We start from the raw sequence: 25041 nt of genomic DNA, 5'->3' as shown, positions 1-25041 counted from the left end.
CCGCTTCACCCCCCCGCAAATTATCAAGTTCTGAAGGAAGGTCACTAGAGTGGAAACGCTAATTTTGCTTTCTGTCTACAGATGCTGTCAGACCTCCTGAGATTCTGTAACAGTCTGTTTCATATTTCCAGCATCCGCAGATCTTTACTGTTTTCTTGTTGTAAACAAGAATTGCTGCCTTTGCAAGAACGTTTGTCCGTTGTATGAAACTATTGGGATAATTGCCAATAATGATGAGTTTTGGCTATGTGTGAGTAAGCAAAGACTGGCCTGGCCCAACTTGAATTTTGTGAGAAAATGCTGACAGAGACTGCGGGTCCAAAATGCTGACAGTTAGCATGTATAAGACTGACAATTCACAGCTTTCGAGCTGTTAGCGCTTAAAGGCTTGCCTATAACTGTCAAGCTGCAAAATTGATTGAAGACAGCAAGACCGTTTGCTTTGTAGTGAGACTGCCACCTTGCAATTGCTGACAGAAACATTTTAGGCACTTGATTATGGGGGAGAAATAGAAAAATAACAAGTCTAATTCTGAAGTGGCATGTTAGAAAGCAGAGTTTACAAGAGGCTTATAAATTCTAAATTAGCTTGTGATGTGTGTGTATATTATGTACATAACAATGCTTATAATATGTACTGGTGTACACCCCTCATGTCTACAGGTATTAGATGCTAAGAAGGCCACATAAAATTTAGGTGAAAAACTTAAATTTTGTCACTGTAGGTCCAGCCGTACTATACAGTGTCTATTCCAGTGATGAGGAATATTTTTCCATTTCCCAAAATGTTTTCTTTTTCAAAAAGAAATGGACCCCTTTAATTTCAGATGTTCCAGCAACGAAACCAGTTCCAATTAGTTAAATGTTTCAGAATTTTTTTGTGTACTTAGTCACCAGTAAAAGGATTCCAACATTTTCCTGTTTGAGAGGATAACGCATGATTTTGGTTTTCCACAAGTTTCTAGCAATGGTCTCAAAGTCTAAGTGAGTGTTGATGAGCCGGTAGTAGAATTTTTTTTGAAAAATATTAGCAGATCATGGAATAACTACTGCTTAGAAAAGTACCTGCTGCTACTTCCCTACGGACTTAGTTGGAAAATGCACAACTGCTAATATGGAACTGAGCTTTAGTTATGAAGAAGGGATCGCGTTCCTGGATTACTTGAGGTGATGGTGTATATGATGGAGTAATTGTGGAAATGTATTCCCTCAGCGTTTTTAATGGATGACAGGAAAATATTTGAGGGATGTTCAGCAGGTGATGGGAAAGGCAAATGTAATGTCATTGGCCTTTGTTTCAACATAGTATATAGTAGGATGTAAGATATAATATAAAAATGCAGAGGTCTCGCTCTAAACTACACAAGGCAGTAGTTAGACCATACCTAGAGTATTGTGAACCTTTTTGGGCTTCTTCCCTAAGTAAAAATATACTAACATTGGAGGCAATCACAACATTCACTGGTTGATGCTGGGCATAAAGGGACTGTCTTATGAGGAGAGATTGAGTGGGTTGGGCCTGTGCTCCTTGGAGTTTAGAAGAATAAGAGGTGACTTTATTGAAGCATTCTTGGCGGGTCTTGACAAGGTAGATGCTGAGAGGTTATTTCCCGTTGTGGGAGAGCCTGGGATCCTTTAACGTGGAGATATGAAGGGATTTCTTCTCAGTGCAACAAATCTGTGGAATTCTTTACTGCTAAGGGCTGTAGAGTATTTGTCATTCAAAATATTCAAGACTGAGACAGATTTTTAATCAGTAAGGGAATAGAGGGTTATGGGGAAAGTGGAGCTGAGGATTGAGATCAGCCATGGTCTCATTGATTTGTGGAACAAACTTGAATGGCCTATTCCTGCACCTACCTCTTATCATGTGTGGAGGGAATTCAGCTTTCTGTTCTGCAAAGACTCCAATTTATATTTGCCCATAATGGCTGAGTGGTGACTTACGTCCAGTATTGAATGATTAATTTAACCTTTTAAGGAACATGGGCATCGTTGGGAAGGCCAACATTTGTTACCCATTCCGATTATTCTTGAACAGAGTAGCATTACTTGGTGGATCTGAAGTCAAATGTAGGCTAGACCAGGTATGGGTGGCATTAGTAACCCAAATGCATTTTTGCAACAATTAATAAAGTTTTAAGATCACCTTTTACTGAGGCTAATTTGTTTAATTCTAGATTTGTGAATTAAATTTTTAAATTCCACCAGCTGCTACTATGGAATTTGTACCCATGTTCCCACACCATTAGCCTGGGTCTATGGATTACTTTATTTTAGTGACGTTACCTCGAAGTCACTGTCTTCATGCATGTCTGTGTGAATGTTATTTGTACGCTCGCACATCAGTGTCTTTTCCCCAAGAGTCTTCCATCTCTCCCTCTTTCGTTTTTGTTTCGCAGACAGCAGCTCATTCTGGGTGCCATTACTTGGGCATTGTTAGATCTCTTTGTGTGAACCTTTTACAGTGAAAGTGACAGACTATGAAAAGCATCATGGCTGACTTCAGTTCCACCCTTGCGTTTCCATTAGAAATCAGATACAATTAACAGAACGTTTACTAACAGCTCCATTATACCTTCTTTAAAAATTCTGTCCATTATTAACTATCGCATGTTTGGGACATATTAACTCTTGGTTACACTTACATAAAGCTACTTTTAAAAGTGTGTTTCTGTAAGTTGGTATCTATTGGGTGTAGCCTCTTATATAATGCAATGGTTATTGTCTTCCACAGGTGGAGTATCAGTGTGATGGCTTCCTGGAGAAAAACCGCGACACAGTACATGAAGAACAGATCAACATACTGAAGGCCAGTAAGGTATGATGGCCCAGGTTAAAATCCACTTCCTTTTCATCTGCACTGCAGCCCAAGGCTGGTCTAGCCTTCTCGAGGTTAGGCATGCTCCCAACCAGTTCCATTGTAGTGTTCGACAACATGAATACCAGTTGGAAATTTGCACCCCCAAGAAAAACAGTGATCTGAATATAACATTTAGTTTATGAATGCTTCACATTTTAAGTGCTCAGCAAGGTGAATTAACTGCTCATACTTTAAGGCAAAGTGAATGTTTACTTAAAATAACTACATCATTTAAAAAAAAAATGTCAATCATCTTTTCTTCTTTCCTCTCCTGTAAACTTTGAATCATTTCATGGATGCCCTTCCTAAATCTGACTCAACTGATATTTTGCTAGTGTCATCCTGGACACCTGTTTCCTTCGTGTTTCTTGCTTTTCCAACATGATAGAAAAGCTTGATTCTGTTCTTCAGAGATAGCAAGAACTGCAAATGTTGGAGTCAGAGGCAACACTGTGTGGAGCTGGATGAGCACAGCAGGCCAGGCAGCATCAGAGGAGCAGGAAAGCTGATGTTTCAGGTTGGGTCCTGGGCCTCCTCCAGTGTCACAATGACATCACCTGCAAACTGGAGGAGCAACACCTCATATTCCGCCTCTGGAGCCTATAGCCTGATGGCCTAAACATGAAATTCACCAGTTTTAAAATCTCCCCACCCTCAGCCTCTTCCCATGTCCAACCCTCCCTCTCATCCCCGCCTCCATGACTTGACACAACCTGTCCATCTTCTCTCCCACCTGTCTGCCCCACCCATCCCACTGATCAATTCCCACCACTCCCTACCTGCATTCACCTATCACCATCCCACCTACCTTCCCTGTCTTTCTCTTTATTTCTGAGCTCCCTTCCGCCTCCCCACTTCTGAAGAAGGGTCCTGACCTGAAATGTCAATTTTCCTGCTCCTTTGCTGCCTGGCCTGCTATGTTCCTCCAGCTCCACACTGTTGATTCTATTCTTGTTTTTTTGTTACATGTGAGCTCTCCATTGGGAGCAGCTGGTTATATTGGTGGGATAGTGGTGGAGTTTTGGTCTGGAGAGTTAGATTGGGTAAGCGCCTTTTTAATGTTTTGCTGCTGACTCCTCTCATCATGAAACTTTGAGCACCTTTTATAGTTGGGTGAAACTAGATGCACTATAGACAAGGCAGAGCCTCGACTCCCAGTTGCATTGAATCACTGAGAATAGTACAGAACAGCTTATGTGGAGCTTTTTCTCTCATATTTGTCCCCCTATGTAAATGTGACAAATGTGAAAACAGTCTCTCTGTTGGCGAACAAAATATTTTCGAATATAGAAAGAAACACAGAAAGAGGCTGTTTGATTCATCATGTCTGTGCTGACCGTCAATCTGGTCTAATGCTACTATCCAGCTTTCTTTCAATAGCCCTGTATGTTACAGCACTTCAAATGTGTATCCAAATGTTATTTAAATGTAATGAGGCTCTCTACCTCTAGCACCCTTTCAGACAGTGAGTTCTAGCCCTTCCACCCTCCAGCGTGAAAAAGGTACTCCTTTTCTTGCCTCTAATCAACCATAATTGTGCTGAATGGAGAAGCAGGCTTGCAGGGAGCAATGGGCCCCCTCCTGCTCCTAACTCTTATGTTCACACAAAGGAGTCCAGGGATTTATTGGCAGACTGGAAAGAGGAATTGAGACAACAACTAGTTCAACCATGATGTTGTTAATTAATGGAGCAGGGTTGATGGGCTGAATCACCTACTCCTAAGTCCTATGTCCTTAAATAAAAACAGTGTTAGAGAAATTCATTATGTCTGGCAGTATCTGCGGTCAGAGAAACAATCATGTTTTGAGTTCAGCATAACTTTGGAACTGAAAGGAGGTGGAAATCTGATGGACTTAGTGCTTTTGGAGAATGGGGGAAGGTCATGTGGAACGAAGAAAGGTGTGTTGTATAAAGTAGTGATTCTCAACTGGTGTGCTGCGACATGGTGAGGAGTGTGCCATGAAAATTCCAGGAAGCAGCACTGCGAGGTTGTATCCATGATTCCGATCTCCTCTGCTGCCTCAGCGTCTATTAATGAAGGCAGTACCTGCTGACACCAGGCACCTCTCTAGACTGAACATATGCAAGTCTCCAGTGCTGCGCATGCGTAGACTTCAATACTGCACATGAAAAAATGTGATGTGTGGTGGAGTTGTTTGCTTCATTGATACTGAGAGGGTTGGGAGATATTTGTATAAGGTAATTGCAGTGATTGGAACAATATTAGCGAGGTGGATTTCATAGAATGAGTTCCCTGAATGATGCTGTTAACCTGGCCCAAACAGGGAGTCCTGGCTGACAGATATAAGCAGGAGTGTCGGCGGTCCTGCTCACTCCAGGAGCCAGCTCTGTACTAGCTAGCTCTGCGTTTTGGACTATGCGTATGTAAATAAAGGGTGACTTAGTGACGGAATACCAGCCTACCTGGAGTTATTTCAGCAGTGGTTCTGACGGGCTCAATATTTGCAAAAGATGGTAGTGGTTGGCATTGTTCCACATACAACCAGAAGGTCAGTGAAAGGGGAAGAGAGAGATTAGAGATCCAAGGCTAAACAAGCAATAATAGTTGCTTTTCAATAAAAGCTCATAATAGATGTTAATAAAAGAATAAATGTCAAGTGAAATAAGCAAGATACGGTTACTTATGAAGAGTTATCAAAATGGAAGACAAAGCCCATGATTGTTGTTGTTGAACTCAATTTTGAGTCCAAAAGGCTGTGAAGTACCTGATCAGAAAATGTGTCATAGACTTTATGCAAAAATTATCTGAAATGGTTTGTTCTGAACCAATGAAAAGTTTGACTTTAAACTAGATAGAACATGAGAAAAAACGAGCACAGAATATAAAGACAGATAGGAAAAGTTTCTATAAATATATAAAACGAAAAAGAGTGGCTAAAGTCAACGTTGGCCCTTTAGAGCATGAGAAGGGGAATTTAGTTATGGGATATGATGAAATGGCCGAGGCATTGAATGGGCATTTTGTATCGGTCTTCACAGTGGAGGACACTATTAACATGCCAGTAATAGACAAAGAGACGAAGGTAAGTGAGGACCTGGAAACAATCATTATTACGGAAGAGATAGTGTTGGGCAAGCTAATGGAGCTAAGGATTGATAAGTCTTCTGGCCCTGATGGAATGTATCCCAGGGTACTAAAAGAGATGGCGGAAGAAATAGCAGGTGCACTGGCGGTAATTTTCCAAAATTCGGTGGACTCTGGGGCAGTGCCAGCAGATTGGAAAACAGCAAATGTGACGCCACTGTTTAAAAAGGGAAGTAGACAAAAGATGGGGAATTATAGACCAGTTGGCTTAACCTGTGCAGTGGCGAAGATGCTTGAGTCTATTATCAAGGAAGAAATAGCAAGGCATCTTGATAGAAATTGTCCCGTTGGGCAGACGCAGCATGGGTTCATGAAGGGCAGGTCATGCTTGACAAATCTTTTGGAATTCTATGAAGACATTACGAGCGAGGTGGACAATGGGGACCCAGCGGATGTGGTGTACCTAGACTTCCAAAAGGCCTTTGACAAGGTGCCGCACAAGAGGCTACTGCATAAGATAAGGATGCATGGCATTAAGGGTAAGGTATTAGCATGGATAGAGGATTGGTTGACTAACAGGAAGCAAAGAGTGGGGATAAATGAGTGCTATTCTAGCTGGCAGTCAGTGACTAGTGGTGTGCCTCAGGGATCGGTGTTGGGACCGCAATTATTTACAATTTATATAGATGATTTGGAGTTGGGGACCACGTATAGGGTGTCAAAGTTTGCAGATGACACTAAGATGAGTGGCAGAGCAAAGTGTGCAGAGGACTGTGAAACTTTGCAGAGGAACATAGATACATTGAGTGAGTGGGCAAAGGTCTGGCAGATGGAATACAATGTAAATAAATGTGAAGTCATACGTTTTGGTAGGAGTAATAGTAAAAAGGATTATTACTTGAATGGTAAAAAGTTGCAGCATGCTGCTATGCAGAGGGACCTGGGTGTCCTTGTGCCTGAATCTCAGAAGGTAGGTCTGCAGGTACAACAAGTAATTAGGAAGGCAAATGGAATTTTGTCCTTCATTGCTAAAGGGATTGAGATTAAAAGCAGAGAGGTTATGTTGCAGCTGTACAAGGTGCTGGTGAGGCCACACCTGGAGTACTGTGTGCAGTTTTGGTCTCCTTACTTGAGAAAGGATGTACTGGCACTGGAGGGGGTGCAAAGGAGGTTCACTAAGTTGATTCCGGAGTTGAGGGGGTTGGCTTATGAGGAGAGACTGAGTAGATTGGGATTATATTCATTGGAATTCAGAAGATTGAGGGGGGGGGATCTTATAGAAACATATAAAATTATGAAGGGAATAGATAAGATAGAAGTAGAGAGGATGTTTCCACTGGCAGGTGAAGCTAGGACAAGAGGGCATAGCCTCAAGATTAGAGGGAGCAGATTTAGGAGTGAACTGAGAAGGAATTTCTTCACCAGAGGGTTGTTAATGTATGGAATTCCTTGCCCAGTGAAGTAGTTGACGCTACTTCAGTAAACGCTTTTCTTAAAAAAAAAAAAAAAAAAAGGTAGGTTTTTTTTAACAATAAAGGAATTAAGGGATACGGTGAGAACGCGGGTAAGTGGATCTGAGTCCACGAAAGGATCAGCCATGATCTTATTGAATGGCGGAGCAGGCTCGAAGGGCCGGACGGCCTACTCCTGCTCCTAGTTCTTATGTTCTTAACATTTCATTTTACTTTGACACATTTCTAGTGCATAGCTTAATCAGAGGCTGCACTGATGATGTTACCCAGCAGGGTAATGAAACGTCTGCAGAGCAATGAACCAGCTCGGCGAGCCAACCAACCACAACCCGAGCTACAAATCTACTCCAAACCTTAGAGGATTGTGATCTATATCTTGAAGACAATGACTTCATAACAGTGTGATTGCGGGCCAGTTTTTATTTGTGGCATAGAGAATGATGTATTTTTACAATGCACGATTGATCAAAAATGAAAGTCAAAAGTAGTCCGTTAATAAAGTAGAACTCTCAGATTATGGTTCTTTGCATCAAAATTCACAGAACAGCATTGTTACAACGCAGGAGATGGCCATTTGGCCCATATGGTCTGTATCTTCCAAATTAGCAACTCCCCTAATATCATGCCCTTACCTTCTCCTTCTATCTCTGCATATTCTTTCTTTTCAGCTAACTACCTAAATCCCTCCTGAAAATCTCAATTGAACCTGCCACAACTACACTCTGGAACATTCTGGAAGTTGACCACTTTCAGTGTGAAGCAAAGATTTCCCTTGCACCACTTTGTCGTCTTTTACTTTTAATAATACCTTTAATTCTATGCCCACTTATTCTTGATCTTTTCATGCTTCTCCCTTATCTACTCTGTCCAGAATCTCTCGTGGTTTTAAATACCCACTCAAATCACCTCTTGGCCTTTTATTCTCCTGAGGGAGACAGCTCCTCTTCTTTTTAAAAATTTATTCATGGGATGTTGATGTCACTGGCAGGCCTAGCAACTGTATTTGTCCTTGAGAAGGTGGCAATGAACTGTTGCCTTATGTGAGTTACAAGTAGGAAGATTTGAGGAAGCTTCAAGATGATTTAGACAAGTTGAGCACAAACACAAGATAGATGCTGTACAATGTAGCTAAATGTGAAGTTATACATTGAAGTGAAAATAGAAAGGAATACTATCTAAATGGTGACAAACTGGAGAGTGGATGTACAAAGAGATCTGGGTATCCTTGTACACCAGTCAATGAATGAAGAGAGTCAGACGCAGCAGGCAATTAGGAAGGCAAATGGGACATTCTTCTTTGCAAGAGGATTTCAATTTAGAAGTCTGAACGTCTTACGGCATTTATACAGAGCATTACTGAGACCATACCTGGAGTACTGTTTGCAGTTTTGATCTCCTTACCTCAGAAAAGGATATACTTTCTGTAATGGATGTGCCACAGAGGTTCGTTCGGCTGATACTGAGGATGGCAGGGCTGTCCTATTAGGAGACACTGGTTTAATTGGGCTGGTATTCACTCAAGTTTAGAAGGATGAGAGGGGATCTGATTGAAGCCTATAAAATTCTAATAGGGCTGGACAGATTAGATGCAGGGAGGATGTTTTCCTGTTGGGTAATCTAGAACCAGAGTGCATGATCTCAGGATACAGCATAGATTATTTAGAACTGAGATGAGGAAAGATTTCTTGACTCAAAAAGCAGTGAACCTGGAATTCTCCATAGTAGAAGGCTGTGGAAGCCAAATCACTGAATATATAATCAAGAAAGAGGTAACTTTCTAGATTTTTTTCAAGGAATCAAAGGATATAGGGGTATGGCATTGAGAGAGAGATCAGCCATGATCATATTAAAGGTAGAGCAGACTTGAAGGGCCAAATGACCTACTTCTCATAGTTTCTGTACTTCATGAAGTGCTGTTATCTCCTAAACTGCAGGTCAAGGTAGATTTTCAATGATATCCAGGAGCAAATTCCAGGATTTTGAGATCTCTCCTCTCCTTCCTGACCATGCAAAGCTTACTGATAGGGCCTTTTGAAAGCACACAATCTTCAGTAGACCTGAAGTGAGCCAAGGTGATTCACACGAGTCAAGCTTCAGTCATAATGAACACCTCTTGAGGCTGTATTCAGGTTTCAGGAATTGACTGATTAATAATGCAGCTGACTGAGGGACAATCATCAATATGTTAAACTTTTAAAATGGTGAAAGAAATGAAAGATTTAACAGTACTGTTCCTGTGCTGCCTCAAGTCCCTAAACTATGTACTCTCACGGGTTGAGCCTTACTGTAGATATGATCTCTCTTTCCTGGCTATCTGCAGCTTTGGAATGCGTGGAGTCTGCAAAGGGATACAGGTAGCTTAAATGTGTGGGCAGAAGTTTGGCAGGTGGAGTATAATGTGGGAAAATATGAACTTTTCCCTTTGACAGGAAAACAGAAAAGTGTGATCAATGATTTAATTGGAGAACAATTTCAGAAATCGGCAGTGTAGAGGGATCTGGATGTCCCAGTATGTGAATAACAAAAAATTGACATGTGGGCATAGCTAGTCATTAAGAAGGTAAATTTATTGCAAGGGGAATTGGCATGAAAAGAGGAGTTTGGCCACAGTTAGTCAGGGTATTGATGAGAACTAATACAGATATAGTGTCATTGTTTTGTTGTCTTTTTTTTTATAAATAAGATGTAATTGCTTAGACCAGTTAAGAGAAGGTTCATCCAACAGAATCCCAGGATGAAGGATTGCCTTATGAGGAAAGGTTGAACAAGTTAAGCCAGTATGCTTTTGGACTTCGGATTTTCAGGCAGCAGGCTATGTGAGAGGGACAGAAACTGAAGGTCAAATGAAAATGCGCAAACTGGGCAGGATGATGGGCGATAATATATAAAGTAAAATACATATATGTTCCAATGATATAAATTTCTGTTTTGGCCTTGAATTGTTTAATAATTTTTGTCATGTTGAAGTATTAATAGTTCCTCAGTTTGATGTACTTCTAGGATTTGCATAGCAGTATAATCTCTTACTGTGAATCTAAAATACATTCTGTCAACTGTACACAGTTATTTGTTTATCAATTGCTTGTCCATGTGCAGGTGGAGGGCATTCATTGGGATTTCACTTGTTGCGTAATAAAAGACGTATTGAAACTGGTGTGGTTTTTAGGACATCTATTTGGGCGATTGTCTTACTGTTCTTAGAATGTAAAACTGAGTAATGATTGGATCCAGTATTATCATTTACCATCTGCTTTTCAGATTTAAAAAAAACACACATTGCATCTGAATTGGTGGCAAGGGTGGGAAGAATAGTCATAATAGTGGATGGATAAAACAGTTCCACCTGATTCTCTCTCTGGTGCATCTTTGCTTATTGTTGACTATTCCCTTTGCTGTTTTCTTTAATTATTAATAATTAATCAGTATGGATCAATTTTGAGAGTTTCAATGATAATCTTGGAAAGTTGTATTGAAGGAACTTGAAGCAAGTTTTTTTTCCCCCAAGAGGATCGGTTCAAATTCTTTAGCTAGCCTTGTAACTTAAATGATTTGTTATTTGCTGTAGTCTCAAATGTGGATTCACATTCTCCACAGTTAATGATCCATCCAAATGGTGAATTATTGAATTACTTGAAGCAAGTGAAAGCCACTGAAAAAGGTGGATAATGAAAGAAGAAAATAATCAACTAAGAAAGGACGACAGGCCGGTTACATAATTATTCACCAAGGACAAAATAAGGATCAACTCTTATCAACACATGTCTGGAACAAAATAAGTTCTGCTGAAAAACTACGATCATTTTCATAATTCTAGGACCCCTATGGAAGTTACTTATTATCGTAATGGATTGAGAGAGATGTTTTCCAACTTGTTTAACTGTACAGACCATGTCACACTGGTTGCTTGCACTCATTTTAGAAGACCTCATTTGACATCTACTGTACAGTATTGCATGCAAACAAAGTACACGTAGATTTTGAATAAAGGCAAAATACAGTGGGTGTGAGAAATCTGAAGCAAGCAGAGAATGTTGGAGGAACTCCGCAGATCTAGAGCCATCTGTGGAGAGAGAAACCAAGTTTTTTGAGTCTGGTATGACACGTCTTCAGAGTTTCTCTAATGCTGAATGAAATTACACACAAAAGTAGTTGAAAATGTATTCGTACGTATAAAAATATGTTTTACCAGTGGTAAAACTCCAGACGTGGCAAATTAACATTTTGCAACATCAGGGTTTAATTCCCTATTCTGAAGTTTCCAGATTCTTCATTACAAATGACAAAATTTTGAATTTTTTTGTTGACTGTAAATCAACACTGACTAAACATTTGTGTGTTAATTGCCTACTCAGCCAGCTAAAGAAAATGTAGTCCCATTAACCTCTTATTACAATGAATGTTCCATTCCATTTTTATGCATTACACAACACTGTCAGCAGTATGTAAAGTCTTGTATGTAAAGTTCCAAGCCCCTCCTTGACTTTAACAAGACGACTTTGATTTACTGCACCTTCCCACCTTGTCACCTGCTTAGTTTAAAATTCTCTGTACTTCCCTATTTAAGTGGCTTGCAAGAACACTGTCTCCAGTGCGGTTCAGGTAGAAATTACCTCATTGGTACGGATCCCAGTTTCACTGGTGCCCTTGTTCCATGAACTGGAACACACTTCACCCTCATCAGTCTCTAACCTGATTTGACCTTATGACAATTTGCCTTTGACTTTGCTAATAATCCAGAAATTATGACTTTGAGGTTCTGATACTTAATTCCAATGTTAGCTCCTGATACTGATAATGTAGGACCATCTCCTTTGTTCTGCTTATGCCGTGGTCCGATATGGACTGTCCTGACTGGATCTTCCCACTCTTGCTTGCAAGTTCTTTTCCAGCTCCTTAGCAGAAGTCCCAAACCCCGGCATTGGTCAAGCAACATAGCCATCTGGACCCACGATCCTTGCTGCAGAGAATAGTGTCAATCTCCCTCACTGTACTGTGCCGTACTACCACTGCATTCTTTTTACCCTTCCCCTCTTGAGTGGCTTCCTGCACCCACGGTGTCATGTTCTTTTTTAGCTCATCCACTCTTGCAGTCCTTGCTCTCATCCAGACAGACTGACTGAACCTCAAGCCTTCATTAGGCAATTGCAATGGCTGAGGCTTCTGCCCTATGGGTCCCCTTACTTACCTGCAATCACATGCTCCTGTCCCAGACACTGAGCAAATCTGATGATTCAGCCTTAAGAAGTGTGACTGCTGATCCTGCTACAAATAATCCAGGAAATACTCCCAGTCCCTGATGTGTCATAGTCTCCGTAGTTCAGCTTCTTGCTCATGATATCTGCGCCGAAGCTGCTCAAACTTGAATGCTCAGCCACAGACACACTTGCCATGCACCAAACTGGCATGCAGGAGCTCCATGTGCTGCATCTGAGACTCATCGGCTATCCTGCCATTGTTGTGTATTCTAAGGAACTATTTAATTTAATTTCATACTTCGTTATGTTTCAACACATTTTATTAACCTCACCACTTGTTGCTTTGCTATATTGAGCCTTAGGAATAGAGTAGACTTGGCCAGCTACTCATCAAATGAGTAGTTTCTTCTCCTGTAGCAGCATAATATCAATTCCTGCAGTAGAGCAGCTTGTCCCCTTCCTGACTCTCCCTTCCTTAATCGTTTTGGAACACTACTGTGAGTCATATTGAAGTACTTAGTTACACTGAGTTGGCTGTATTTGTCTGCTCCGAAAGGAAGAGCTCAGCTGATTCACTTAATGAGGATTCCATTTCTGAATTAAGTTGTTCTTTCATTGGAAGCTTGTTAAAGCCCTGCTTAAGGCTGACAACCATGGAATTTAAACAGTAGATTATAATTTAGTGCCAACTATAAAGTTAATTAGAGTTGTACAAAATAAAATGTAGACTTTCTTAATCGGTAACTGCATGGAATCAGTCCTAGGGCAAACTAACCCTCCATTTCCAAGAAACACTGCTGCATTGGAGAGAGCATATAAGTGATTTACATGAATGGTTCCAGGAAAGAGAAACTTCAGTTATGAAGATAGATTGAAGAAATTGGGTCTGCTGTCCTTGGAGAGAAGAGGCTGAGAGGAAATTTGATAGGTTTCAAAATCCTAAATGGGCTGGATAGAGTAAATTAGGAGAAACTGTTCCTGCTGCTTTAAAAAAAATAACAATGAGAGGACATAGATTTTAAGTGATGTGTAAAAGAAGCAAAGTTAAAGTGAGAAAAACCTTTTTCACATAGCAAGTAGTCAGGGTATGAAATGCATTGCCTGGAAGTGTGGTGGAGGCATTTTCAATTGTAGCAGTTGAGGGCCTTGAATGATTATTTGGGTAGAAGTAATGTGCAAGGGTATGGGTGGGAAAAGTGTGAGGTTAATGCTAGTTAATATGCTCGTTTGAAGAGCTGATGCAAGCATGATATGCTGAATGGCCTCCATTGCACCATATTACTTCTGTGATCCTGTAGTGATGGTATGTAGTGACAGTAGTCGTTCATTTGAAGATGAATTGGAGCAGAAGAAGCTTAATTTTTGTCATTTATATAAATGATTTGGATGAGAATATGAAGCGTGGTTAGTAAGTTTGCAGATGACACCCAAATTGATGGTATAGTGGACAGTGAAGAAGGTTATCCACGATTTACAAAGAGACTTAAAAAGGACTTGAGGGGCAACATTTTATGCAATGGTTTGTATGTGGAATGAATTGCAAGAGGAAGTGGTGGAAGCAGGTACCATTACAATATTTAAAACACATTTGGATAAGTACATGAACAGGAAAGGTTTGGAAGGATATAGGCTAAACACAGGCAAGTTGGACTAGTTTAGATTGGGAACACGGTCGGTGTGGACTAGCTGGACAAAAGCATCTGTTTCCATGCTATGTGACTGTCAGGACTGAAGAAGAGTAATACCCAAAACATTGACTGCGCCTTTCCTCCAGGTGCTGCCTGGCCTGCCGTGTTCTTCCAACCTCCTGTTTGTCTACCTTGGATTCCAGCATCTGCAGTTTTTATTGTCTCTATCACTTTATAACTGGTTTGAAGATCAATCATCCAATTTATCGCGAGAGAGCAATACTTGCCCCCTCACTCCATGATGTGGTGAATAATATGCGCATTTGTTCTTGGTCTGTGGATTTAGGTTTGGCTGTTCCTGTATTGGTAATGACATGGTACAAGTTAAGCTTCTTTGTGTGCTGAGATTTCTCTATCTCTTACTCCCTGAGAGCAAAGAGTCATTCGGATATAGTTTGGTCAGCACCATCAGAACACCACCATCTTAGCAGCCCCTCCCCACTTCCCAACCCATATGCCCATACTCCTATGTACACACCCCCAACCCGTGCAACTGCCTTCTCTTACACACACACACACACACACACACACACACACACACACACCTTTCCTGACGGAATTTGTTATGTATATGTTCAGCAAGTGCTAGTAGGATATTTGATCGTGTATCAGGTTAAGAGGGCAGAGGGAGGAATGACTACCTCTCGTAAAGCCATCTGGATAACAATCAGGAATGAGAACCTCAGTGGCTGCTTTTGTGTTACTGTCTCCCTCCCACCCTTTTCCTAACCTAGGGATGGTGCATTAGATTATTGACTCATCTGATATCAATCTTGGCACAGACCAGGAATTGAATGTTGGATGCTCTAAATGCATGAAACTCACGACCTCACCAACTATATTTAAGTACTAGCTTCTAGACTTTCTTTGTAACTTGTGGACCTTTTGTCTTGTTTTGAATTAAATTGCAACTGAATTGCTTCAGGTCGTCGTGGGCCAGCCTTAAATAACTTCAGATAACCCTGTGGAAAAAAGAAAACTGGTAATCAATGCATGATACTTTAATAATATAGCTGTGAAAGTGCTCCGTTTCGCAGAGAAAATTGTTTTCTCTGTGAATTGCTTTATGACGGTGTTGTTGAAAGCCATTTTGCTGTTTAAATGAAGAAAAGATTTCCTGACGTTTGATTAGTTTGTCAATCAAGTTAAACTCATCTGTCATATTTTACCTGAAGGTTTCTTATCAGCAGTTGACAGCTGGTTCAATAGTCCTTTCTTTCAATGACCACTCTGCACGAGTGAGTTGATTTCCCAAGAGCTATTTGTCAGGTTTTTCCTTCTGCATCAGACAGCAGTCACAAATAATGGCTCCTTTTAAAAGAAATCAAAATTGAAGAATTGGCATTTAGATGGAAAGCATATTTATAACTTGAGGCCTCTGTGGAAAGGTAGTATAACATTTTCACCTTTTGACTTCAGAAGAGACAAATCGTCGTTCTTCCAGTAAGACATTGTTTGTGTATAGACTGCTGCACGTAAGTGCCAGGAGGTGAAGTAATGTGCAGATTTTTCAAACTGCTCTTGCAGCACTCCAGCTGAGTTCAATTGTAGAAATACAGCTCTCCCATAAATGGAATAACTGTGCTCTATTATTTGGACTTCAGTGAAGTGAGGAAGAAAAATTCTTCCGTATGCACACAGAATGCTGGAGAAACTTAGATCTGGCAGCGTCTGTGGACAAAGAACCGGACTTGCTGTTTCAAGCTTTGTATGACTCTTCTTCAGGGTTCTGAAGAGCAGTCGGACTGAACTCAAAATGTTAACTCTGTTTCTGTCCCCACAGATGCTGCCAGACCTGCTTATCCCAGCGCTTAGTACTTGTTTCAGATTTTCAGCATCTGCAGTGTTTCACACTTATTCTTCCTTGCTTTCTTGAAAGGTTCAGGGAATAAATCCAGTGCATGTTATGGAGCTTATTAACCTGCTGCCCAATTTCATCTCATGATCTGTTTTAAATTGTAGTGAAACTAGATCTGGTAACCCTCAAGGTGGGGAAACACAATGCATCAGGGCTCCAGTGCCTAGAATAATGGAATACTATACACAGAAGGAGAACATTGAGTGCACCAGCTCTTTTGAAGAGAAATCAAATTAAACCTTATCTTCTATTCTTGCTTTGTACCCTAACAAAATTTTTCTCCAATTCTTGTATTCCAATATGGAGCAAATTCCCTACTGAAGACTACAATAAATCAATATCTGCCATTAGACAGTGCATTCTCAATCCTAACCTCTGCCTAAATAATGTTTTTCTTCAATTTTAATGTTCTTTCGTGGGATATCAGTATTGCTTGCACAGCTAGCACTTATTGCCCGTCCCTGATTAATTGCCTTTGAGGAGGTGATGGTGAGCTGCCTTTTAGAACTTCTGCAGCCCACGCAGTTTAGATACATCCTTCACACTGTTAAGGAGGAAGTTTTAGGCTTATTCACCCAGCGACAGTAAAGGAACAATAGCTATATAGTGCTACGTCATGGTGGTATATAGCCTGGAGGGGAACTTGTCAGTGGAAGTGTTCCTGTGCATCTGCCCTTGTCCACCTACATGGTTAACGGTTGCAGGTTTGGCGATGCTGGTGAAGGAGCCTTGTAAATTGTTGTGAAAGATGGTACACACTGAGTGCCAGAGGTGGAAGAAATTAATTCTTAAGGTGATGGATAGGATTCTGATCACAATGGCTTTCTGTATTTTTGAGTTGGTCTACATTCGTGGTAAATATTCCAGAACCTCCTGACACTGCCTTTTAGATGTTGGAAAAACTTCGGGTGTCAGGAGGTAAGCTTAACTTTACAGAATTTCCAGCCTCTCCCCTGTAATTGTAGCCATAGTACTTAGATGGCTGGTCTGTTAGTTTCTGGTTGGGGCATTCAGCAGTTGTAATGCCATTGAATGTCAAGGGATGATTGTTTGATTCTGTCATTGGTGATGGCCATTGCTTGGCAGTTGTGTGCAACAAATATTATGTCACTTAGCAGATCAAGATTAAATGATGCCCAAGTCTGGCTGCATGTGTGAGATAACAAAATGCTTTTAGTATCTGAGGTATATTCAATGGCATTGGAGACTGTGTGTGCACTTTTCAGTGAACATCCTCACTTCTCTGACCTTTATGTTGGAAGAAAGATCCTTGAAGCAGCTCGAGATTGTTTGATCATAGTCATACAGCATGGAAACAGACTCTTTGGTCCAACTAGTCCATGCTGACCATGTTCCCAAACTAAGCTAGATCCACCTGCCTGCATTTTGCCCGTATCCCTCCAAATGTTGCCTACTCTATACTTATTCAAATGTCTTTTGAATGCTGTAACAGAACTGTATCCACCACTTCCTCTGGTAGTTCATTCCATACACTAAGCACTCCCTGTGGTTTTAAAAAAAAAAGTTGCCCCTCGTCCTGTTTAAATCTTTCTCCCCTCACCTTAAAAATATGCCTCATAGTTTTGAACTCCCCCATCCGAGTGAAAAGATCTTTGCTATTCACCTTATCTATGCCCCTCAGGATTTTATAAACCTCTATAAGGCCACCCCTCAACCTCCCATTCTCGAGTGGAAAAATGTCTTGGTCTATCCAGCTTATTTTTATAACTCAAATCCTCCATTCCTGGCAACGTCCTGGTAAATCTTTTCTGAACTTTCTCCACTTTAATAATAATAATAGGTCTAAGGTATTACCTCAAGGAACCTCTGCAGCCATATACCGGGTTTAAGCTGATTGGCCAACAACTAGCACAATCATCATTTGTGCCACCAGTGGAAAACTTTCCCTGATTCCCAATGACTTCAATTTTGTTAGGAGTCCTTGATTCCGTGTTTGGTCAAATGCTACCTTGGTTTTGAGGGCTGTCTTTCTCAGTTCACCTCTAGAATTCAGTTCAATTTGTCCATGTTTGGAACAAGACTGCAATGAAGTTGCTTCTTGGTCTTGCCTGATTCAGCTGTTGATGGTGGGAAGTGCACCTGACATTTATTGTTTAGATTCTGACATAGAAAATGAGAGAGGCTTGAAAAGTCGTCAGCATCTCTTAACATCTCCAGGATACAGGGAAGCAAGGGTACCCTTTTTTACGTGGTGGTGGGGGAGGAAGAATCTCTTAGTTCTGTATAAAATGAGTTATTGTTTTCAATTACACACCTTTTGTCTGGTTTCAGTATCAGCTAGTAGCTGACCTCTTCCAGGAAGAGAAGGAACCTGCTACTTCCAACACGAAGGCAAAAACTTCTAAAATAAATGTTCGACCTCTCAAACCTGCCATGAAAGCACCCAATAAAGAGCACAAGAAAACAGTTGGACATCAGGTACACATTTTATTTTGGCTCTTTTCCCCTCCCAAGTGAATCTTCAGATTTAGCAATGCAATTGTAAAATTGAGGGAATCTTGAGGTTTTCTGCCAAATTTTCTTGTCGATCTTTGTCATTCTAAAGAGTTGATTTTCTTTCTTTTAATACAAGATTCTCTCCTGGCTTTCCTGAATGCAGCCTTTACCTGTAGCATGTAAAACCTTTAACTTTTGCGCACCTCTGAGTTTTGAACACTGGAATGGCTTTCTCTGCCATAAGCACGCAAACCAGGGCTCACATTGTTAGTTGGATTTGCAGCATTTTAAGGAGAGTAGTTATAGGCAGGGTACACCCAAGTCTGCCTCTGAGTACTTTGCTGTGGAAGTCAGCCCAAGTCCTTCACCTGAAGATCTGGATTGAACTGTTGGTAATAAATAAGGATTACACTCTGAGTCTTAAAGAGTAGTAAGTGACTGCAAAGTAAGTTGCTAAATCGAGGTAATCCCAGTATTGTGAAGATTTGTCTATTGTATAGCTAATGAGAGGGGATTGAGCCTAAAGTTAGCTGCTGGAAAACATTACATGTAAATGCAAAATGATAAGTTATACTCGGAGTATGGGCTCCATCTCCACAGCAGGCACGCATGCATAATACACACACAGGCATGAAAATGCCATGTAAACTGTTTAAATGGAAAACAGGAGATGGTTAGAGCTTGAAGTGACGTGACATAATCAGAGAGATTAGAAGTCATTACTTTCATGAAACTGTCCTGGGTTTTACAGAACACTAGTGGGTGGAAAAGCAGGTAGATAGATCTGTAAATTAGGGTGCATGCTGTCAGCAGGTAAGTTGTCTCAGTGAAGGCAGGAATTTAAGCCGGGGGTGTGGGAAGCCCAGTCTCAATGTAAAATCCAGGTCATTGTGTCTGAATAGCTAAAATCTGGGAGGTTATAGAAATTGAAATCAAAGGACTTGTACAGCCACCTGGATATGCTTCCATTCTTTTCTTCCAGGCTGTCTACCTCCATCAAAATCCTTCTGCATTGATGGTGCTAAGTTCCATATCAGAGGGTTTCTACTTTATTTAGACAACAAAATCCTTACCCACATCCATTCTATTGTTTATGCCTCTGTGCTCACCTCTTCCAATTCTCATGACCTTCATAGAATCTCCTCTGTCCCCACCTTCTCTTACTACTCTGACTCCTTAGTTCTGAAGAAACTATTCATTACAACCCTTCCATCATATCTACTGCTTGCTGATCAGCTGATTATTGCGTTGTAGCAAGCTTTTGGAGCTCTGCAATGTTCTGGACTTCTCATTAACTTGCACAACTTAAGGTCTTAACTATAACAGTCCATTTTCTATATCAAATAGGAAGTGCTACACTTTCCAAGGAGATTAGCATTGAGGGTGTCCATTTGAACTGTGTGTTTACTGGGCTTGGTGTTCACTTATTTTCTCCAATGAAAATGAAAAGTGTGATGATTTTATAGCAGGTGGGACTTATGCTCAACCAGTTTACCACTTAAATGATGAGCCTGCAAACTATCCCTTTTACTACTTGCTGCAGCATGCGTGTGCGTTGTACTTACGTGAAAAATTTGTTTCTGCCTCTTCAGTTTCGGAACTCTTTGCAATTACTCATGGAAACCCTGAATGCGACAACACCACACTATGTACGCTGCATCAAGCCAAATGATGAGAAATCTGCATTCTCGTAAGTAATGTACTCATTGACTAAGGTGATACTATTTCTCTTGTGGTTTGATGTCACACTATGAATTTTGGGTTCAAGATGGACTGGTCAAGGAGAAGGCAAAGACACATTGTCATCAGGCTTAGTTTTCAAAGTAACTATTTATTTGACTTTCTTACTAAATACTACTATACATAATAATCCTAGGTGTGCCAGGCTCTGATTTACCTTACCTAATATAACTATTTTGTTCATGCGTGTATGTGCCCTGTGCCCATGTGAGTCTTCCAGAGAGTTTTAACTCTGCCCACGTTGTGCTATTTATACACAGTGATGTGCAGCTCTGTGATCCCATCGCAAGGTTACTGCAGGGTCCTGAAGCCCTTGCACAATATTCTACAAATCATAATTTTGGAAGGAGGTTTCTTAGGCCTTTAGAAATGGCTTTTGCATGGAGAGAGAGTAAAGACTAATAATTCAGGCTGATTTGCCAATGTGTTTCCACCTTAGGCCATCTGTTCCTGTTGCCAGAGGTGGGGGCTCCTGAGGGCCATGTTGGGAGTGTGCAGTGGCAGGAACTTAACTGATTGTTGGTATCCTGGTAATCCTCAAAAATTGATGTCAATTGCTTTCTAAACAATCAACTCAGAAGATTTGAGAATGCAGCAGGAAGTCTGGGAGGCCTAAACCTACCAAAAATTCAGAACTGTAAAAGCTGAAATTGGCAAGGCTGAGGTTAGCAAAGTGAAGCAGCTCAGTGAAACTGGTGCAACTAAAATTGTTATCGATGGATAATTACAGGAGTCCCCTGTAGAACAGAGGCTAAGAGCACGTGTGCTTTTGAGGCCTGTGGTGACACATAACCTGCTGTGCGGATGAGTTCTCAGAGGGAGAGCTTGTGTGTGAGCCACAACAGCTTCCATCTGGGGAGGATCATCAAGTTCCATGTGTATGTGACAGATTGATGCTGAGGGGTTATTTACACAGGCTGTACAGGCCAAGTGCCGGCTGCTTGAACCTGTTGGAGAAACAATGCCTTGAAAGGACATGGCTGTAACACCATCTGATCACCTGAGACCACAAGGAGTGAGTGGCTACCTAGTGTCTGTAGCTGTGCCAGGGTGGATTGCTGCCACCCTGCAATCCCTTCTCCTCCATTGCTACCAGGATTGCCGTTAAGGACAATCCACCTCCAGTGTGACTCCTCACAGGCATTGTGCACACTGTCCTCCTTAAAGATCAAAACTATGACGGAGAGGAGAGGAGATTCACAGGCACTGGTATTTTTGATTTGTCCTCCTGGTGAAAAGGAAGTAACTGTCTATCAGTTTAGCTATGAATCCAAGTAATGTGAGTGCTTCTAATGACCTGAGAGGGGACCTGGACACACATGGCTGCTTCTATTTGAGTCTCCTTACTCGACGAATGAAGTTGAACAGTTTGGATTTGTGTGCATTGGAGTTTAGAGGAATGAAGAATAAGACAATTTTTTATTGAAACATATAAGATCAAGATTCTGAGGAGGCTTGACAGAGTAGAGAGGCTGAGAGGAGGCTTTCCCTCATGGGGAATCTAGATATAAAGGGCAAAGCCTTTTTTTTTTATTCAAGCACAGTATGTCTGGCTAAGCCAGCATTTATTGCCCATTCCTAGTTGCCCGGGGAGTAGTTAAGAGCTAACCACATTGCTGTGGGACTGGAGTCGCATGTAGGCCAGACCAGGTTAAGATTGCAGTTTCCTTCCCTGAAGGACATGAGTGAACCAGACAGGTTTTTCTGACAATCGACAATGGCTTCATGGTCATCACTGGACTCTTAATTACAGAATTTGTTTTTATTTAATGAATTCAAATTCTACCATCTGCTGTGTTGGGGTTCAAACCTGAGTCCCAAGAACATGACATTAACAGTCCAGTGATAATACCACCAGGCCATCACTGCTCCCCACCTCCCCCCATATTGGAGGCTCCTTATTTTGAAGAAGAAGAAGAATGTCTTCTCTGGTCATTAATCTTTGGAATTCCTTACCCCAGAGATCAGTGGAGGCTGGGTTAGATTTTTGATCATCTAGGTTTTTGGGTGCAGGTGGGAAATTGGAATTGAGGTCATGAGCTTATCGAGTAGCAGAGTAGGATCACGGGGCAAAAAGGTCTGCTCTTCCTATTTTTTATGTTCTTATTTCTCTGATCACTATCGAGACCTGTTGAGGATCTGATGAATTCAGTCCTGCCACCTGAGCATGGTCAGGCATTCACGTTACTAGGCTTCGAAAGGACATTGCGACAAATCCTTTTGACCAGACTCTGGCTGCATGATTTCTGGCCATGCTGCTGGCCTCCTCTTCCCACCCATCAGAAACAGGACATGCCTCCACGACCTTACCAATTCTCAGACTGTGGCCCATCTAGATTTAATATGTACCTTCAATGCCTGTAGCCCATGGCACTTGTATGAATTTACTTGGAAGAGCCTAAAGGAGCTTTCAAGCTGCTGGCTTACCGTGCAGAAAAATGTGCTGCAAGTATTTAATTAAAATTATTTTTAAAAATTTACATCTAATTTACACAACATGCTACAGTTAACATTGTTATTGCAGTTTTACTCTGGGATATGGAATTCTTGAGCAGCATCATTAGGCATAAAGACACAGTTACATGAGTGCTGTTTCTCTTGTTTTCCATATGAGGGCCGACATTTTTAAGGGGATGTTGGTTGAATGGGGATCAATGTAGGACAATAAATCAACACCAAATGTAACATCTTTTTGTTCAATAGGACACTTTTTTTGTGTGATATTCTACTTTTTTGGAAAAAGTGCGACTCAATACATCACTGCACAGTTCTAGTTGATATTGGCCTGTATAAGACATTGTGAAGTGATGAGGTTGTCTTTTGTACATTATAATGGACAAACTCTGTCACATGCTGTTGTGATTAATGGGTCCATTAATGCACGTGATTATGATTGAGGCTGTTAATGCATGCACATGTAACTGAGAAAATCTCGAACAATGTGCATTTCTAATTGTTGGACCCTACTGACCTATTCACTGTAATTGAAGGGAACAGTTAGTATCTGCACTTGTAATTAAGAAGACATATTGCAATATGTCACATGTAGCATTTACCAGCTCAAGGAACTTGGATTCTGTTCCTTTATCTGGAGGCCATGAACAACAGTGCTGCAAACAGGTGATTAGTAATAGTGTAGTGTAGCAGGTAAATATGACGCGTTTTGCAAATTATCTCAGTTTATGGGAGGTGTCATCTCTCAGATTAAACATTAAACCAAGAGTCGATCTGTACCTTTTAGGCATACATAAGAGACCTGAAGACACTTCTCAATTTCTTCACCACCATCCCTCAACCAACAGCATCCTCACCAAAGCACATTATTTTACCTTTGTTCTTTGTGGGGTCATGTTGAATGCAAATTGGCTGCAGTATTTTTTTCTAGATGAAAGCAGTTAAAACATTTCAAGCACTTCATTGGTTATGAAGCGCTTTTTTATGCGGTGCTTCAGTATGTCACACTGTAAATTCCTTCTTTCATTATACAAATCAACTTGAATAACTGGCTTCTTGAAACCTTTATTTTTGCCTTTTATATCCCAAACTGCGTGTTAAATGTCCCACAATGGCAAAATACTTCACTCTGAAATAATGTAGTAAAGCTTACATTGATTCATTCCATGCTATAGCTTGAAGATGTGCGTTTATATAACATAGATAAATGTCCTGAGGTACTTGACAGAGGGTAGACAGCATGGCGGGTGCTGAGCTAATGATTTTATGAAGAGTGAGCATTATGGTGATCTTAAAGGTGGAGAAACTAAGGGACCTACTGAGGAAATTCTTGGGGGATAATAGAGTATTGTTCCATATGTATTCAAACATTGTCCCATGCTAATACCATGTTAATGTGAAAAATATGCCATCTAAAATTTTTGAATTTGAATCTAAAGGCAAAGTTTAGTTTGTTGCAATTTTACATACTACTTCCTGGAATTTTCAGAATACATCTAACACTTGCTGTCTCCTTGAAGAAACAAGGAGAGGTGAAACATAATTCTGTATGATTCCAGTTGCATGCAGGGATATATGATTGCCAACAAAATATTATAACCTGGAAAATCAATGAAACAATGCATCAAATGAAGTGCTATAGCAGTTATTTTTCGTATAAAGAGTCCCATAAATTAATAATAGTACAAAGCTTTAGGAGAGGTGATCTATGCAATTTGCCACTTTTATTGTTTGACTTTTGATTTGGAATTTGATTTCATTTTAAGAACTTAGAACAGTACAGCACAAGATCAGGCCCTTTGGCTGAACATGATGCCATGGTCTGTATCTCTCTCTTTTCCTGCCTGTTCGTAAGTCAATCTAAATACCTCTCAACTTTACAATCGTATCTCTTACCTCCTCCCCTGGCAGCACGTTCCACGCACCTACCACCTTCAGTTTAAAAACACACATGCTTTGCACATCTCCTTTAAACCTTCCACCCTCTGCCTTAAACCTCTGCTCCCTAGTATTTGACATGTCTGCACTCTGTCGATCCACCTTATCCATGCCTTTCATAATTTTATACATTTCTATCAGATCACCCATCAGTCTCTGATGCTCCAGTGAAAACAATCCAAGTTTGCCCAACCTTTCCTTATAGCTAATACACTCCACTCCAGGCAACATCCTGATAAAAGAGATAACAAGGTGTAGAGCTGGATGAACACAGCAGGCCAAGCAGCATCAGAGGAGCAGGAAAGCTGACGTTTCGGGCCTAGACCCTT

General features: G+C 40.8%; 1 protein-coding gene across 2 annotated transcripts in view; it reads left to right on the top strand.

Moving 5' to 3' along the window:
- Nucleotides 1-25041, top strand: part of myo5b (myosin VB) — a 239750-nt gene that overhangs the window by 132816 nt on the left and 81893 nt on the right. For both annotated transcript variants that reach the window (XM_048599568.1, XM_048599561.1), the window contains exons 14-16: nucleotides 2738-2821; nucleotides 18416-18562; nucleotides 20173-20270. In XM_048599568.1, coding sequence (XP_048455525.1) covers nucleotides 2738-2821; nucleotides 18416-18562; nucleotides 20173-20270 — 329 coding nt within the window. The remainder of the gene's footprint in view (nucleotides 1-2737; nucleotides 2822-18415; nucleotides 18563-20172; nucleotides 20271-25041) is intronic.

Source organism: Rhincodon typus, chromosome 1 (genome assembly GCF_021869965.1).
Source record: "Rhincodon typus isolate 14 chromosome 1, sRhiTyp1.1, whole genome shotgun sequence".
In the NCBI taxonomy this organism is placed as follows: domain Eukaryota; kingdom Metazoa; phylum Chordata; class Chondrichthyes; order Orectolobiformes; family Rhincodontidae; genus Rhincodon; species Rhincodon typus.
This window is presented reverse-complemented; position numbering and strand designations above follow the sequence as displayed.